This window comes from Dama dama, chromosome 14 (genome assembly GCF_033118175.1).
Source record: "Dama dama isolate Ldn47 chromosome 14, ASM3311817v1, whole genome shotgun sequence".
NCBI lineage: Eukaryota > Metazoa > Chordata > Mammalia > Artiodactyla > Cervidae > Dama > Dama dama.
The window spans coordinates 65,681,844-65,700,679 of record NC_083694.1 but is presented as its reverse complement, the minus strand read 5'-3'; the positions used below and the strand labels follow the sequence as shown (position 1 = coordinate 65,700,679).

At 39.2% G+C, this 18,836-nt stretch overlaps 1 protein-coding gene across 6 annotated transcripts in view; it reads left to right on the top strand.

The window, feature by feature from the left end:
* The window catches only part of PROX1 (prospero homeobox 1), a 55,304-nt gene extending 49,086 nt beyond the window's left edge, over positions 1-6,218 (top strand). For 5 of the 6 annotated variants that reach the window (XM_061160958.1, XM_061160960.1, XM_061160957.1 and 2 more), the window contains exon 5: positions 590-6,218. In XM_061160958.1, the coding sequence (XP_061016941.1) occupies positions 590-778 (189 nt within the window). In that variant the 3' untranslated portion in view covers positions 779-6,218. The remainder of the gene's footprint in view (positions 1-589) is intronic. The other variant, XM_061160963.1, reaches the window with a different exon arrangement.
* Positions 6,219-18,836: the final 12,618 nt, after the last annotated feature.

Genomic DNA, 18,836 nt, shown 5'->3' with positions numbered 1-18,836 from the left:
ATAAAGCAAAACCAAGCGCAGTGAAACGAGGTATGCCTGTACTTTATAGTGCGGATCATTGTAGTATACAATTTAGCAACAGAGTCAACAGTCCTCTAATGCAAGCAGGACACTCAGGTTTCGATTTTCTTCATTTATGGCATGGGTTTAGTTTATATCAAAGCCAATTATTAAATTAGTCTACTTTTGAGAAGACATTTTTTTTTTCCTAATGGAACTATGGTTCAAATTCTGAAAGATTAGGTGGAAACCTGATTCTGGAATACACCTCTTTAATGAAGTAAGGAGTCCCAACAGTATGCCTCCATTTTTCTACTCAAATATTCACGATGGAATCCAAGTTTTTCAATAGGTCTGCATGTATCCTTTGCACAGGTCTTTTTCTGAAACTCTCCAAAGCTGTCAACCCCACATTACAATGCTACTATATATAACAACTTTACATAAGAGAATAGGGGTCGGCCATTTTTAGAAAATGCAGGTGCCGTGTAAGCCCCTATCTGAAAGAAAGACCTTAGCTCAATTTCCTTTGAAGAACTGGAGACTTGAAACTGAAAACTTTATTAATGCCATTGTCTCCTTGTATCAGCAGGTTCCAGAGAGATTCCTGGAAGTTGCGCAGATCACATTACGGGAGTTTTTCAATGCCATTATCGCAGGCAAAGATGTTGATCCTTCCTGGAAGAAGGCCATATACAAGGTCATCTGCAAGCTGGATAGTGAAGTCCCTGAGATTTTCAAATCCCCAAACTGCCTACAAGAGCTGCTTCATGAGTAGAAATTTCAACAACTCTTTTCGAATGTATGAATAGTAGCAGTCCCCTTTGGATGTCCAAGTTATCCGTGTCTAGATTTTGATTTCATATATGTGTGTATGGGAGGCATGGGTATGTTATGAAATCAGCTGGTAATTCCTCCTCCATCATCTTTCTCTCATTTTCTTCTGTTTTCAATTACAACGGGGATGGTTCTTTTCCTGCCGCCTTTAGTTTACTTTTGCCCAAGGCCCTTAACATTTGGAGACTTAAAATAGGCTTAATTATCAGGGAAAAAAGAATGTTGACGTGTGTAAAGTCTATATTAGCAAGGATGGGCATTTGTTTAAAATGCGTCTGTTGGATTCATGGTTTGTTGCAAATGGCGGTTGGCAGAGGGAGACAGCACAGCTCCGCAGCCAGTGATGTGTCTCTTGTGTTTACTGCTGAGGAGGTCAGAAAACTCAATGAAACCCCTTGATAAACTTAAATATTTGCTTGGTTTGAACTCAGTAAGTAGCTTTTTATCACACGTTTAAAAATAATGCCGGTGGCAGATCAACAGCTCACTTTTCAAAAGTACCCCAAAAGGCCACATTTTAAAAAGAAAACATAATCACTAACTGTCAAACCTTTCCTCAGAGAAATGGCAAACACCCCAAACTAGTTTCTTTTGGAGGCAGAGCAATTTTGTACAAAACGGACACTTCAAGGTGAGACTGGAAATTCATGTGGTTTCTAGTCACCTCTCGAAATTTTGCAATAGGTTCTTCTTGGTAGTAAGTGAGTACCTATTGTTCTTCATATAGGAAAACCCCTATAATGTGTTATTCTTTTCTGTTTATCTTGCTTAAGATATAAAAAGGCACATAAGTTTCAAATTTATTCTTTGCTCAATTTTGTTTATATGCTTTAGAAGAATTATCATGTCTGTTTAATATTTAACTATTTTTTTTTTCAAAAAACACTATTTTCTGAATTCCTTTCTATGGTAAGGAATAAAGGACATCCTAACTTGACCATAAAATTCCTGCCTATACTAGAAGTTTGTTGACAGCTGCTAGCTGACTGGATCTTCCCCTCCTGAGAGGAGTACATTTGAGAATGACCTATTTTCCTATACATTTCCACACTACCTACCCTGATGGATATTCAAAGTGGTGACAGTCTAATTTAAAGTGTTTTCGTTTTAGGTACAGTGTTTTAAAGCAATTGATAAAGTCTCTTCTAACTCAGAAGCTAGTAATTGACCAAAACATGAGAAGACTATAGAATAGGAGAGTTTGGGAGTTAACCCAAAAGACACAATTTCAGCACACATAAGAAAGCTAGCTGCTATTTCATGCTTTCTTCAGTGGTTCTCCTCTTTTTTTCTTTCTCTTTTCTTTTCCCAGTTTTTCAAAGGTGTACAACGTTTCCATACTTGCTTTTAAAAAGCCATACGGCATTCACACTTGTTTTCTTGGATGGGTTTTATGTGCAGAGGCAGTAAGAATTCCCTTTTTATTCTAATAGTGTTTTCCAGACCCTCCCTCCCCTTCAGTAATTTGATCGACATCTTCTAAAATGACACAGTAAAAAAAAAAAAAAAAAAAAAAAAAAACCTAGTATTTAGATTATGTACAACATAAATACCGTTTTTCCTTGATTTTTATAAAAATGACATTTGACTTTGGAGAATGTCGCTTGACCCATGAGACTAGCTGACCCAATCGCTGTAATTTAACATCATTTATAAATTCTGCTGATGGACAGGAATGTATGAAGGCAATTATTGTCCGCACAAAGCTTTAAAACCTGCTGACTTTAAATTAAACGGCGTGGTCCTGTGATGCCTGCGTCATTCAGGAGACACAGCCTCTCGCGGTGTGGACGGAGCGCAGCAGCCTAGGCCTGGGACGCCCCAGCCTCCCTGCGCACACACAGCCGAACCCATCCCCCAGCTCGCAGGCTCCTTCACAGCACACAGGGCCATCAGAGCCAGTGTGTTCTTGTTCTGGCTTGTTTAGGAAAAAAAAAAATGTTCAGATAATCATCACATTGGAATATAATGCAAACCAAAAAAAAAGAAAAAGAAAAAATCCAATCAGCACAAAGTAGAGAAACAATCTCAACTTGTGGTCACACTCTTTCGCCTTGCTTCACGCCCAAGAGTATGACATTCGTTGTTCACATCAGTATACAACTGGGCCTCTTTGCTGTTCCATGGAATTCACATCACCGTTGTGTTGCCATTTGCAAGGCAAGAGGCAAAACCATAATGTATTCACCTATTGAGACAGATTGCTAGTATCTTCCTGATCTGGGGCAAATTTAGTATTGATTTCAGACATATTTAGATTTTTAGTATTATTCTCCCCTGCCTTTCTAATTTAAACAGACAAATTAAGCAAAAGTGTGTAGTCACAACCAAATGTTGATGTGCTTATCCACGATAATATCCTCTCAATGTTCACTGAGGCATAGAAATTGTTTCAGAGTAGAAATTGCAGCGTGAGTAGAAACTCACCTCATTGTCCTGGAAACAGAACTTGATCATTTTGCTTTTAGATGCTTCTTTTTCTTTCACCACCATAAAATCTTGTGCCTCCCAGTGCATTGGAAAATGACAAAAGCCTGTCTCTCAAAATGCCTATTTAACAGGTTTTTCAAAATCACCATCTTTCCAATCTTCGTTCAACTCTCACCACGTAAAAATTGGCGACTTGGGAGAAAGTTCGCTTTCTCTGGTGGGAGGGTGAAGGACTAGGGACAGTTTACAAAGGGAAACAAAGTCTAAAGTCCATGTTGAAATACCACATTTCCACTTCTTTTCTGCTAACCCCAAATTATTTTTGCATCTACACTTGAGGTTATAGTCTGTGCCTAGACCTAAATGCACCAGCGGGGGGATTGTTAAAAATCCTTCAAAATCCCACTTTTTTCCCACAAGTACAATTGTTCGTGTGCCTTCTGTGGCTTTCGATTTCATCCTTTTGACTTTATTTCCAATTTCTACAGCTGCAATAAACACTAGATTTTTTTTCTGGCTGTTTGACATAACGTTGATAGCTATGCATATTTTGTGTCTTTTTAAAAAACAAAGCGGGAGAATACGTTTTTGAGAAGAGAATTTTTAGAACAGTTTGATACCGCAAATTATTTTTTCCTCAATTGTTTGAGCAGCATTCGAGTTTTGAAAATTCTTGTAGAAGCCAATTTTTTGTAACTGTGGTGCAAATCTTGTGTTTTCTTAGCCTAATGAAAAGTAGTATAGAAGCAATATTTCATACCATGTGCTATATATGTGTGTGCAGATGTGTGAACATAAACACATACACACATATACACACATGTAAAAATAGACATATATATATGCGTGTGAAGTGGAAAGCTTACCTTTTCCTACCTAGATTTAAGGACCTATTTTAGGCATTTGTTATGTTTTGTCAAAAGAATGTTCTATTTGCAACAACAAAACATTTAATTCTTACTGTATCTCTGGCTGTTTAATGAGGACATTTCCCTTTAACTGGTAAAACCACGTGGAAGATGGTAGAATGTAGTCATTATTTAAGGAAATGTTCACCCACATATTCCCGAAGTTCCTTTGTGCCTCCAAGTATTATTCCATTAAAGTGTTTTATGTTTGCCGACTCTTTGTTGCTGTGCTAGGGATGTGGGTGAATATCATTTTTAAAAATGTTAAAAACAAACAAAAAAAAAAAGCAAAACAAAAACACTAAAGCAAGAGGGGAACTTTTATAAAGCAATGTAAATATTTAACCTCATGGCTGTTGTTACGTAAGACATGAGATTTTAATAAATAACTACATTCTCACAACATCTGTTGAATTTATTAGGAACACTTCGGTGACTATATAGACAGTTGAAAGCATTCTTGAAAATCCTGCTCTCTACTTTTAAAAGATAAGAGTCTCTTTCATCAGATGTCAAGGGCAAGGGTAATGCAGTTTCTGTAAATTTATGAAATTTCTTTTCTGTGTACATGAAGACACTTAGTATGTAATCCCCCCCTCCCCCCCAACACACATACATGCATACACATACAGGTTAATATTAAGTTTTAAAGCTAAAGAGTTGGGGGCTTTCAAATTAGGATGTTCCCCAGAAGCAATCATAAATTCATCAAAGAAAAAGTGGTTTACAGAATCCCCTGAGAGAAGCTGTGTACGTGTGAGGACAGAGCAGAATCTCTTTGCCATGTATATTATAGACTCTTTATTGGTGTGAATAGTACAAATGTTTCGTTCTGGTACAGACTCCGTGTTTGCAAATTACAAGAAGCATTGTTTTCAAAAAGCTCCCCTTAAAAGAACGTAACTGGTTTCTATGAGTAAGCAGTTACTGTATTGCACTTACATGTGATGTTGAAGGAAATGCAGTTTTGTTTTTCTGTAGATCTGTTGGTTGTAAACCACCTATAAGACTAAAGCTAAAATGCTCGTTTTCAGAGCTGGGATCAAAACTGGTATTTAACCTTTGCATCTTCTTATAAGTATCCTTCTAGGAATATAACAGAATCTGGGAGCACCTGGACTTTGAGTCTTTTCAACTGAGCCCTCTCTCAAAACTGACACCGCCGACAATGCACAAACATGAGCATGAGCAGAAAAGGCAGAGTGGCCCTTTTTTGTGAAAATGGATTCATTCTTTGCTTTTAAAATACTCGAATCCTCTCCATAGGGGGGGAAAGCATTTAAAAATTGTATATTACCACTTAAAATTAGAATTTGAAAAGCAAATGTATTTGGGGTTGGTCTCAGCAATACCCAGAAGAATCAAAGGTCCTGGCTTCCCCCAATATTGTCCCAGCCATTTCTCATATGTATATAGTATAAACCGTGACAAAACACTGCCTTTATATTATTTAGCAATATGTTGTAAATAGCATTATTAAGCTCTTTTTTTTTGTAATAAAGACCCTTTGATTTGAATATAGTACAATAACTGAACTGATAAAGTCAATTTTTGATTTTTTTTTTTTTTTTAGCTAGAGGCAATTTCAATTGTGGATTTTTGTTGTTGTCTATTGTTCTGAAGACTTTGCATAATTTATTGGTTTAATTTATCCTAATTTATTTGATGAAGGTGTACAATTTTGTATTACCAAGGATGTACTGTAATATTAATTGATATGATAAAAAAAACAATGAGACTCCCTGTCCATATTAAAAAGTAAATAAAAAGGTGCAGTAGACAATTGATTTTAAAGTAAAAGTAAAAGAAAAATTAGTTTGGCAGCTACTAAATTTTAAAACAGGAAAAACAATTTGTTGGGGGGAGGGTGGGAAGGGGGTTTACTTTGTGTGTTTAAGCTTTTGTATACTCTGCAAACTTTTACCTTTTGCTTTGTACCACTTAAAGGATACAGTAGTCCAATTGCCTTGTGTGCCTTCCATCTTCTCTTAAACTGAATGTATGTGCAGTATATATGCAAGCTTGTGCAAAATAAAATATACATTACAAGCTCAGTGCCATTTGATTTCTTTTAAACATGTGACATTTAGTTTTTGGACCTGTGTCCAATTGTAGGACAGCAGGCTAGTTGTCACTGTGATATCAATTATGGAGTGTTCCTCCTCCTGCCAGTTTGGCAATTTATTTTTTTGTTTGTTATTTTTGGTCATGCAGCTTGCAAGATATTAGTTACCTGACCAGGGATTGAACCTGTGCCCTTGGTAGCGGAAGTGAGGAGTCCTAACTACTAAACTGCCAGGGAATTCCCTGGAGTTTTCCTTTTATTACAATTCTTAAGCATGCAAATCTGGGATCATTACACATAGCTCTTAGAAATGGTCTTTTTTACTTCAGACATTTGTAGTAAATGGCTAAATTTCTGTCTGAAACCTCTTCTCACAGATTTAAATTTAACCCTCAAAATTTATAAACAAAGTTTTGGATCCAAACAATGTTGTGAGCTAATAAATGCAGTTAAATTGTTAATGTCTCATGATTTGAAGAACAAGGAAAGATGTTCCCCAAATCACAAAATGGCAAATATGTTATTTAAAATATGGGGAGTGAGAGCTTGTATTGTTTCTACTCTGGTTGAACTCAGAACTATACCCTAAATGTAAATTGAAAACCTTTCTGAAATAATCCTTTGGATATGAATGGCAGCATGTTTCATACTAAGAACATTGGTTGTATAGCTTTGGAAAACTTTCTTTGTCTCTTTTGCTTTAGTTTAAAATCATGTCTCCTTTATCTTCAAATCAAAAACCTGAGGAATCGTCAGAACTCATTTGCCCATTTGACAATGACCCTATTAAATGTCACTCACAGTGGCACCTCCCTTTCTGCCGGCCATATCACTGTACGCTGAGTCTTATCCATCTCTGAGATGTCTCCTTTTGCTCTTCCCCTCAGTGACAAAAACTATGTTTTTACTCTATTGTCATGAGAAGTGCTTAGAATCAGTGCCAACTGAAAAGCTATTAAATGGTAATGGTATTTTCCATTTTCAGCTCTTTTTTCAATCAATGGCACAAATTTAAATTCCAGCCTTCCTAATTAAATTGTGCCAAAGAGCATACCTGTGGACCTCTGTGCCAAAATATTTATTCCCTGATTGGAGAAAGAAAGGAACACTTCCCCTCCACTCCCTGCTTCCCCCACCCCACCTCTCACCCTCAGCTCCCTCCTAACTGCTCTTGAAAAGGGAGATGGCATTTGCGGTAACATAATGAAATGACTTCCATCTTTTGGTCCTCACTTAACACCAATCTTCTTTAAATCAGATTGGATAATGCAGGTAGTGACTAAATCACTAAGAAATTACAGTAGGTGGTAATGTTTTCTGATAGGAGGTTCATTTAAACTATAGCTTCAACTTATTGCTTTTGTGACTCCATCTGATGGCACTGACCCAGAATAATATGCATCAATATCACTATTCTTAACTTTGAACCCTGTTCACAGAACTTTTTCCATATACCTCTGTCTCAATGCCTGCCAGTACCCTTGCTATACTCGAAGGTTTAGGTTACACCAAGTAATAGTAAAGAAAGGTTGATTTTATTCATTGGTGTCTCCATTCATTATCATAAATAAGTTTTTCTTAAAGACTAACAGCTAAAAATCCTCGCATTTTTACGATTTATTCACACATAAAGTGAGAGACAGATGTCTCTGAATACAAGGTCATAGGAAAACCAAATATTTGCTGTGTGTTGCCAAGCTCTGAGATCTATGAATGCTCCTGAAGGCATAAAATACAAGAGAAGGATTTATAAAGGAAAACAGCTGGTATGATATCTACACGAAGTTGTGAAAGATTACTAAAAAAAAAAAATAAATAAATCGTGCCACACACCCACTGCCCCCCACAAGCCGTAACCCTTTGGAGGGAGGCTCAAGACTCTGGGGTAAAAACACCAAAAGGGTAACCTTTTTCTCTGGTGTCTAGAAGGCTGAAGGATTGTTAGAGTCAGTGTTGCTACCAAGTTGACTTTCTCCAAAGGATTTCTACATACCAAAAAAAAAAAAAAAAGTTTGCTAAAATGTTTTTGCTTCTCATGTTGCTCTTGTTGAGTTGCTTAGTCATGTCCAACTCTTTGCGACCCCATGGACTGCAGCATGCCAGGCTTCCCCGTCCTTCAAGAAAGGGAATTCGGGGGCTTTCCTTGTGGTCCAATTGTTAAGTATCCACCTTGTAATGTAAGGGACACTGGTTTGATCCCTGGTGCATGGAGATCCCACGTGTCGCGGAGCAACTAAGCAACTAGAGCTTGTGCTCTAGCGCCCAGGAACCACAACTACTGAAGCCCACAGGCCTAGAGCCTGTGCTCCGCAACAAGAGAACTGACTGCAGTGAGAAGTCGGAGCACCGAAATGAAGAGTAACGCCTGCTCACCGCAACTAGAGAAAGTCTGGACACAGCAACAAAGACCACCGCTGCCCAAAACTAAACTTTAAAAAATGATCTTATAAAAAAGAAAGGGAAATTAAGTTACAGGGCAAGGCAAGAGAAAATTCTGAAGTTGGTCAAGGGCGGCGGGATCTTTTTCCCTCGGCTCATGATCACTCACCCTTCAGTAAGTGTCTCAGCACTTGTCAAGCATGTAAGGCTCTCGTGTGGCCCCAGCCCTTCCTCTGCTCAAGGGGACTGAGGCATCTACTAGAGGTAACATGAAGAAATCACTAACCTGGTGTGTTTCTCTTCCAGTAGTAGAGGTATTAAAAGATACATGGTGCACAGAAATACACTTTACGTTTTCATTTGGGGACCGAGAACACCCCAGCGATTAAGGGTTGGAGGTCTTCCCCACCAAACACAAGGCCACGTCTTTGAACAATGTCACTCATGGCTACACCCTGCCTGAATGGAGTATCGTCTGCCAGGGCATCCTGCTTCTCTTTCTAGAACTTGTGGTCATTGAGTCCCTTGACCACTTTCCTGCCTGTGGTCACTGAGTCCTTTCAAGTGTCTCCAAAATCATTCAGAAGGAGGGAACCTTCTCCACTGGACATTGGTTTATTTTTCTGATTAGAGAGGAAATTAGCTAGTACTGAAGAGATTTTAAAGAGAATCTAACTCGGTGACTTTTATTCCCAAGATCTCTAGGGTAATGTGGTGCTACCTCAGGGGCCACCAAATCGGGATCTCTTTTAACCAAAGAATTTTTATCTTTATACTGGGGCGCAATAAACTGTTCACTTTTTTAAAAGGTGTTCTCTGTTTCAAACAACAAAGATCTCATCAGATATGATAGACTAAATCTCTAAGTATGAACATGAATATTAAATTCAATAAGTTCTGTCAAACTTCCATTTAAAAAAAAATAAAAGAGTTCTATGGACTTGGGGTTACTGGAGGAAGGTGGGTGAGGGATAGAGCAGGAGTTTGGGATTGACATGTACACCCTGCTATATTTAAAATAGATAATCAACAAGGATCTACTGTATAGCACAGTGACTGCTGCTCAATATTCTGTATTGAAATGGAAAAATAATTTGAAATAGAAAAGATACATGTATATGTATAACCAAATCACTTTGCTATACACAGGAAACTAACACAACATTGCTAATGAACTACAATATAAAGATTTTTAAAATACATGTTTATTGACAAAGTCAATCAATGAAAAAACAAAAAGTAATCATTAAGGTATAATCAAACTAATTGTCCTCTTTTAGATAAATTGATGAAAAAATGTGGTATCTACACACAATGGAATATTACTCAGCTTTAAAAAGGAAGACGATTCTGATACAAGCTGTAACATGGAAACATCTTGAGGACAACATGCTAAGTACAATAAGCCGGTCACAAAAACACAAAGGCTGTGTGATTCCACTTGTATGAGGTTCTAAAAGTAATCAAATTCAAAGAGAAAGAAGGACGGTGGTTGCCAGGGGATAAGAGAAGGGAATATAGAGCTATTGTTTAATGGGTGTGAGGTTTCAGATGGGGAAGACGAAACAGTCCCAGAAGCGGGTGGTAAGGATAGTTGCAGAACCATGTGAATGTTGTCTGTTTGTTGTTTGTTCTGTTTGTTGCAGAACCAAAATCAGTTGTCACTGATTTTACACTTAAGAATGGCTAAAAAGGTAAATTATATTTGATGTATATTTTACAATACAATAGTAAACGTCTTTTTAAAAAGGTTTAAAAAAAAATAAAGGAATTCTCTGCTAAACACCAACCCAATACTCATCAAGTAAAGTAAGAGATCTTTAAGGATGAATGATTAGGTGAATATTAAAAAATAGTAACTTTATGTGAGTTTTAGCAAACCTTCAAAAACAAAGATTATTTTTATACCAAAGAAACAGCACAGAGCCTCCTGGCACATGCGTTTAGCTCCCTTTCTTCTCCCCTAGCCAGTGGCTTTTGTCATCTTGCCATACTGTTTTAAACTGTGATCTGAGAACTACACCCAGACGCATGGCAGCTTCCCAGGACATTCAAATTTTGAAGAACACAGAAGTTCTCCAGGAACTAAAAGTTTCTTCCCATGCCTGCTCTTTCCTGGGGCCCTTACCCTCAGCCTCAGGCCTATAGGCACGGTGGCCCCAGCTCCAGCCAGCCATGCTTGGGTACGCCCCAGAAGAGGAGTGGAGCAGCTTAGAAAGATTAAGGTGCCATAACAGGCTGAAACAATCACTTAGGCTGTCTCTACCCTGGCAAAGGGGAGGGTATTATTTGCAAAGCCCCCTGCTGAGTGGCCCAGGTGCTAGCTAGACAGGCTCAGGAGATAGTTTGGCAGCTACCCTGGAAAAAATGCCTGTGTCTCTGCAAATAAATCTGCCGGTGGAGAAAGCACTGGGTTTTCCCCAGTGCTTGTGCAAATAGTACTCTGTGCTTTGCCGGTATTGGAAATTCCTTGGTGTGAGTAGCTCTAGTCCACGAAAATGGGAGGCATGGATTTCTTGTCATTGTCATTACCCTTGACCTGTTGGGAAATAATTTCAAAAATCAATGGTCCAATTTCCAATTATTCACAACATGAAAACTCTTGGTAACCAGAAGAAACATTTTCTTTAAATCCCTGTTCACCACTCAGCAACTGAAAGTGAGCAAGAGAGTCTTGAAGTCTGACACAGAGGAAGGTAAATGAACATGCACTCTAGCATGGTATGGGCATGTGCATCTGAGTACAGGTATCTGCATTCTAGAAAAAATTGTGAATAATATATCCATTACCAACTGAGTATTATTTATGTCTTCTCTCCACTCGACATACAAGAATTTGTAGAATCGACATTATGGTTACATATATGAGAAATCTTCATGAAGTGGATGGATTTCTAAACAAAAAGAAAGTATCAAAGTTTACACTAGAAGTAAAAAAAAAAAAAAAAAAAAACTAATAGAACTGAGATCCTAAAAGAAATTGAAAAACCTGCTCAAAAAGCAAAATAAAAACAAATGCAATCTCCTCTCCTCCAAAGGCACCCAGCATTGTAGGTTTATGGGTGAATTCTATCAAATATCTAAAATATTAGATCAAGAGGGAGGTGGGAGGGGGGATCGGGATGGGGAATACGTGTAAATCTATGGCTGATTCATATCAATGTATGACAAAACCCACTGAAATGTTGTGAAGTAATTAGCCTCCAACTAATAAAAAAAAAAAAAAAAGACTGGGGCTATCAACCAAAAAAAATAAATAAATAAAATATTAGATCAACAGTTCAGACACCTTTATATACACATATATATATCCCAGTTTTTTATGACGTGCACACGTTAATTAATACAAATGCAAAAATCCTAAGTAAAAATATAAACAATTCTAATCCACCAATAAAGAGAAAAATACTATACTATAAACAAGCAGGGCTTGTAACAAACTGAGATGAAAGAAGATCCAGACTTACTGATTTTCTGGGTGAAAAGCAGAAAAAAGTTTATTGATGTGTTGATTTGTTTTTTCTACCTTCTAGTGACAATGAAAACAAATATATCTTATTGGGGCCGTCAGCTAAGTTTTTCTTTTACTAGGGCCAAGTAACCTTTGCTCTTTCAGCCATTTTAGCTTGCCAGGTTGCCTAATTCAGAGACCATGTCTCATTTTAATATGCCTTTTTGGAATTCCAAGTCTTTAGAAAAAGTCAAATTCGTCTAGTAGAGCTTTAAAAATTTCCCTCAATAATTTTTTAAAAAGAACACAAAATGGAAAAGAAATCCCAAAAAGCAATGCTAATTAAAGGTAGGCTCTTTCCTCCACCTAAAAGGAATCATGACTTTTTCATTTTCTAGAAAATTGACGTAAAATTAGAGCTTATTTGTTTATATTGTAAGAGGAAAGGATAAGATACCAGGCTTTGAGGAAGTATTGACTTGGCCAGCACTGACCCAAGGCCATCTGGTGAAGCTCATGAGATTTACCATTGCTTAGAACTTGGAGAGAAATTTGGCAATATCCTTAATTTTTTTAAATGTGTATGCTTTTGCCTCATCAATTCCACAGCTAGCAATCAACCTTATGGAAATAATTGAGCATATAAGCAGACAGGGATCACAAATGCACGTATTCAGTGAGGTTAAAATGTGTGATATTTTTTCTCTAGTGTAGTGTTAGTCGTTCAGTTGTGTCCAACTCTTTGCAACCCAATGGACTGTAGCCCGCCAGGTTCCTCTGTCCATTAAATTCTCCAGGCAAGAATGCTGGAGTGGGTAGCCATTCTCTTCTCCAGGGGATCTTCTAGACCCAGGAACCAAACCCAGGTCTCCTGCACTGAAGGCAGATTCTTTACTGTCTGAGTCACTGGGGAAGCCCTGGGTGTTTTTTTGTTTTTCCTATGACTCAACTTAATCTCTTCCTCAAGATCCTTTTTTTTTTTCTAATGGTAGAAAATAACCTAGTCACTTTCAGGTGTACTCAACCTTTTCAATGAAGTTTCATCCCTTTCTGCTCCTTTCCTCATAGGGTGGCATCTAAGCTCTTGGGTGTTAACGAGGAGCCTTCTGGTTCTTGGTTGATGTCTAATAGTGCCAGGTCCTCTGATCCTCAAGCAAGGAGTCGTACAAATCAGATTGCAAGGTGTCATCAGGGCATCATGCTTTGTTTGCTAGCATGGCCATTACTGCATTAGGCTTCTATCCTGCAGGGTTCATACCAGTTTCCACTAAGGCATCCTCAGGCCTTCACTGGCTCACTTTCCTCCCCATGCATTTTCTCCAGTGGTCTGGACACAAGAATGTTGGAGTCTGTTCTCGAGTCAATCAGAGGGCTATGCTCTCTGTCCCTGGTGCTCAAAAAGTCTGAACCCTCCAGCAGTCACGCCATGTTGGCTCATGAAGAAATAGGAATTTCTGCATGGCTACTGTATTCTAGGTGCCAGGCAGCACACAAATACCAATCCTTTCTTCTACACTCCAGACATATTTGGCTGTTCTGTCACCTCCACCCAAATCACAAGCTCAGCCCGAGATAGAAAGTGCAGGGCCCCATTGTAGGCAAGGTCTGATTAAGTCCTTCTTCTCTAGCCATTTTGTCCTCTGGACCAGGAAAATGTCTTCCAACCCGTGGCGGTGGGCCAGGCTGGCTCCTCATCTGTTATAAGTCTGTTCTTTGTTGAGGACGAGGCTTCATGCCTTGATTCCTTTGGCTTAACTTTTGAGACTGAAAACACCCTTTTCTATCACAAAAAGTCAGGCTCTGGAAAATTAAAAGCCTTAACTTTCAAGACTATCATCTCAACACTGAGTTTTAAGAACCTATTTTAAAATTCTAAAATCTTGGTTCTTTGTTCCCTGCTTTTGCCCCGTGAATCCCTTCTAGAAGCAGTGCTTGCGGGTGACTGGATAAGGGTGAGTCACGGATACTGGTGTGCAGCTGGGAAAACCTCAGTTAATATGTCTAAATTTTATGTGACATGTTCAGGAATATGCACTGCAAGATTGTATGTCATAATAGAAAAAGGAGGACAAATTAAATATCGATCACAAGGTGAACTGTTAAATTGTGTTACTTTATGTCTCTGTCAGTGGAACTTAACTTGAGTTGAACTGACCCCAAGAATAACTATTTCCCTCACATGTTACCTAATGTGCTCTAGCTCCTTGGAAGAAAAGCTATGACCAATCTAGAGAGCATGTTAAAAAGCAGAGACATTACTTTGCCAACAAAGGTACATATAGTCAAGGCTATGGTTTTTCTGTAGTCATTTATGGGTGTAAGATTTGGACCATAAAGAAAGCTGAGTGCTAAAGAATTGATGCTTTTGAACTGTGGTGTTGGAGAAGACTCTTGGCATTTCCTTGGACTGCAAGGAGATCAAACCCATCAATCCTAAAGGAAATCAGTCCTGAATAGTCATTGGAAGGACTGATGCTGAAGCTGAAACTCCAATACTTTGGCCACCTGATGCGAAGAACTGACTCATTTGAGAAGACCCTGATGCTGTGAAAAGTTGAAGGCAAGAGGAGAAGGGGATGACAGAGGATGAGATGATTGGATGGTGTCACCGATTCGACGGACATGAGTTTGAGCAAGCTCCGGGAGTTGGTGATAGACAGGCAAGTTTGTCATGCTGCAGTCCGTGGGGTCACAAAGAGTCGGACACAACTGAGAAATTGAACTGAACTGAATACATCACCACAATTGTACAAAAACGATTCTGTGTTTTCCCAAAGTTTTGTTTGTGCTTTCAGTTGTAAGATTTGTATTTTGATTTCACGGTCTATAGAATATTATGCAGCCACTAAAATTTAAGGATGAGGATAGCTTTGTAGTGAATGGAAAGTTATTCACACTATGTTACTGGGGTTCATAAATAAATATAGGAATATGACATGTAACATAACTCCATTTGGTTTATTTTTTCAGTTGATGTGTCTTTATCTACAAAATTCATATGGGCACATGCACACACCTGTGTGCACACACACACATGCACACACCACCATAGTAAATGCTACTTTCCAGGAGTAGCAATGGGCAAACAAGTCTTAAAGTGAGGGCCTAATTGTCACATTTACTTGTTACATGTCTGTAGTGTTGGAGTTTTTTTCAGTGAGCAAATACAACTTCTGTTTGTAAGATTCATATGTACCAAGGCAAAAGCACAGAGGGATTTCGAGAGCTTCACTGCAGATGGGAACAGAGGTCCTGCCCTGGATCAGTGCATCCTGCCTCACCCTTCCCTCGATTCCATCTTATTTTGCTGTCCAGTGGGCAGTCTGCATTGCCTAGCTCGCCTCAGCTGTCTCAGACTCCTGAAGAAGGCACAGAGACACAGGGCCAGACAGGGCTGCGTCCGAAGTCTAATCCATAACTTGTTAGGCTTTTAGTCTTTTTGAATCTTCATTAGTTCTTTCATAAAATAACACCTACCTCTCAAACTAAGGAGTAAATGAGATGTGTTGTGTGAAGTGCCTGGTATAGAAGGTGCTCCGTAAACAAGAAGAGGAGGAGGAAGTCAGAATGGAAAATATATAGTTAGCCTTGGGGAGTGGGAGCCGTGAGTGTCCCCACAGGGTGGTTATTGATATGTTCAAATGCACCATTGGTGCCTTATTCCTTTTTCTTTTTCTCCTTCAACTTAGCAGCCCAAATCCACCCCAACTGAGCATCTGGAAAAGGAAGCAAGCAGGGTACATACATGGAATGAGCTCTGCACCCATCCTCAAAAGCAGCCTGCTCCAGGTGGGATGTGGGTGTGGGTGCTATAGATGGGAGGGAGGCGTCAAATACACAGAAAGCATATGCTGCGCTTTCCTTGGGTCAGGGTGATAACGGGTTTGCAGTTCCCTACCACATTGAGAAGGAAGTAAGAAAAAGACAGGGGAGCTTTATTCAGGAAGATCAGAGTTGAGGGTGAGTGATCAGAAATTAACTTATGAAACGGATGGCACAGGGCTTTCCCGGTGGCTCAGTGGTTAAGACTCTATGCTCCCAGGGCAAGGGTGGCGAGGGGTGGGGGGTTCAATTGCTGATCAGGGAACTAAGATCCCACATGCCATGTGAAGAGGCCAAAAGAAAAAAAAAATAGATGGCACAAAATCATACTATAAGCCTGGGTAGAGGGCAAAATAGGGGAATGAAGAGGATGGTAAACAATGTACATTCAGTTGTCGAAACTTCCTCTGGACTTAGTGAGATGTGATGCTCCCACTTCCGGGAATTAGAAACTTGAGCAGAGCATGTTTGGAGGTAGAGCTGGAAGGCAGAGGAAATCTAGGCCACCCCCACCCCCACCTGCCTTGACCTCTCACCCTGAAGCCTCAGGAAAGGGAAAATCAATGGGCTCCCAAAGTGCAGGAGCCCAGGGTCCAGGGCTGGAATCTGACCCATGCAGAGTGTTTACTGATCTAAAGGCGGATAGGTTCAAATGAGCTCATCTTTATCTTGAGAGGAAATTAGGGAGCCCAGACCCAAACAAAGCCACATTTCATTCAATGAAAATTTACCGCCACCAATCCCACCCCCCCACCACCTCCCACTCCAGAATACACTCTATATCACATGAAATGTCCACCCTAGGAACCCCACTTCTAAAGTTCAGTTCTGAAAGAGCAACGAATGGGGAATTGTGAGCTTACAGAAAACCAAAAACGTTATTTCAGAATATTTTACTTTTACTCCTCTTGCTGATCTGTATCCTTTTTCTTCCCCCCTGCAGTTTGCAAATATTGACTAAGTTCAAGGGCAGCGGTAGAAGGTCTAACTTCAGAGTTAGCATGAGGTGAAATACTTAAGATGGTGCAATCCTGTCCTCATGAAGAGCATATCAGATCCCAAGGTTGGTTATGGGCAGGTCTTGTCCCCTGCCCCAGTTGATATTTGTTTTATCAAGTCAGGGACTATTTTTGTCATCATTGTTAATCTCCCTCTTGCCAGATCTGTTTTGGCCGAGGGCATGCACTTGAGGTATGTTAGAAGAATGGAGTGCAGTATTATGGGAAAGAATTATCACTAATTCTGTCTGCCTACAGCTTCCTCAGCCCTGTTCATCTGAGCTGAACTCACTAAGCAAACTTGTAGATGGAAAGTCCTATGAGTCCATGACCTGGTTTCAAGGAGTAGGTTTTCAAGCTGAAAGAGGAAGAGAGCAGCATTCCCATGATACCTTTAGGTCTTCATTCTGTTGGAAAATGTCTGACTTGCCTATCAGGGGAGAGTTTGATAGAATATTTTGCCAATAAAGAAACACACTGCTAAATGGAAAGCTCCAACTCATTTAGACTCATCTTTGGCTTCAACATGACACAAATCTTAAGAATTCTTGAAGACCTGGCCTCAGTCTAACAGTTCTAACTGGAACTGAGAATGAACTGGTACTTCTGACCCATGGATTTTGGAGTTAAATAGACCCTGACTCAAAGTTTAATTTGTCTGGGCCTCAGTTTCTTCCTATGTGAAAATAATCATAACAATGCTCTCCTTGCAAGACAGCCATGAGGATTAAGTGTGGTATTGTATCTGAAAGCATTTAACACAGTGCCTGTTGCTTAAAATGGGATTAATACATTTTAGTCCCCTTCCTTCCGCTCAGCAACTCCAGCTGCTGGTTGTATCCCCTTTCTCTGCTGCATACATTTGACATAATGGAATCAAGCCAATGACACTTGAGGGGATACCATCCCCGTCAGAATGAATAGAGAGAAGAAAAGTTTAAACAGTGTTCAGAACAGCGATATTCACTTCTAAATGATCTGAGTTTAAACTGAGTGAGCTCCACTGACACTTGAAAGAATGCAAGCATATAGGTAAATCTGCAGTTGTGTGACTGCTTTCTAAACCTGGACACTGCCAACAAAGAATTTCCATGTGGAGACCTTTGTTTGGGGAGATTTTTAACCTACACAACATAGAGGCCATTGTATTCTTCCGTTGATATTAACGATGTAACTTGGTTACCCAGTAAACTAACTGATAAATCTCCTGGCTAGTTTGTTCCAAGGAGGAGTGATATTCTTTCAGACTCATATAGCCTCAGCTGCTATGTTCTACCTAGAGTTCCAACACTACCTCTTGTTTGAAAATATCACATCTAAAAGTTGTAGTAGATTATGTAACCTTTAGCCACTTCCTCTCTTAGCATTCTGGAAATGGCAGGAATCCACCAAACTATATCGCCCTATTGGGCATACTGAGTTCCCCCAGGTGTCTCAGAATAAACTTGCTTCCTAACCTTAAGATAAATTGCTATATGCAGAATAGATGGTTAAATGTGTATTTTGTATAAGCCAGTCTTCAAAGGTTCTGACGGCAATAATGACTTCCATATGCAATACAGTCAATTTTCCAATGTACATGATCTGGGCAGAGGGAAGATTGAAAGCATAATTGTGCTTGATTTTGGAGTGAAAACCCATCAGCTTTGAGAGGAAGTCACACAGTAACCCCTGCATCTGACCTCTGTTTCTCCACTCTTGGTAATTCCCAATATCACCAGAGCTGAATTTGAGAAAGGAATGGGAAGTGACTACAGAGGACACTCAATAAATACATGGCCAATTAACACATATTTCAATTTGTGTTTCTATTTGTAAACAATAGACAACTAGAACAAAAATGGAAATAAAATAACACTAAGCCTATAAAATATCAGGAATAAGGCTAAAAATGGTACTGTAAAGACACACGAAAGAAAGTTAGTCACAGAGTCATGTCTGACACT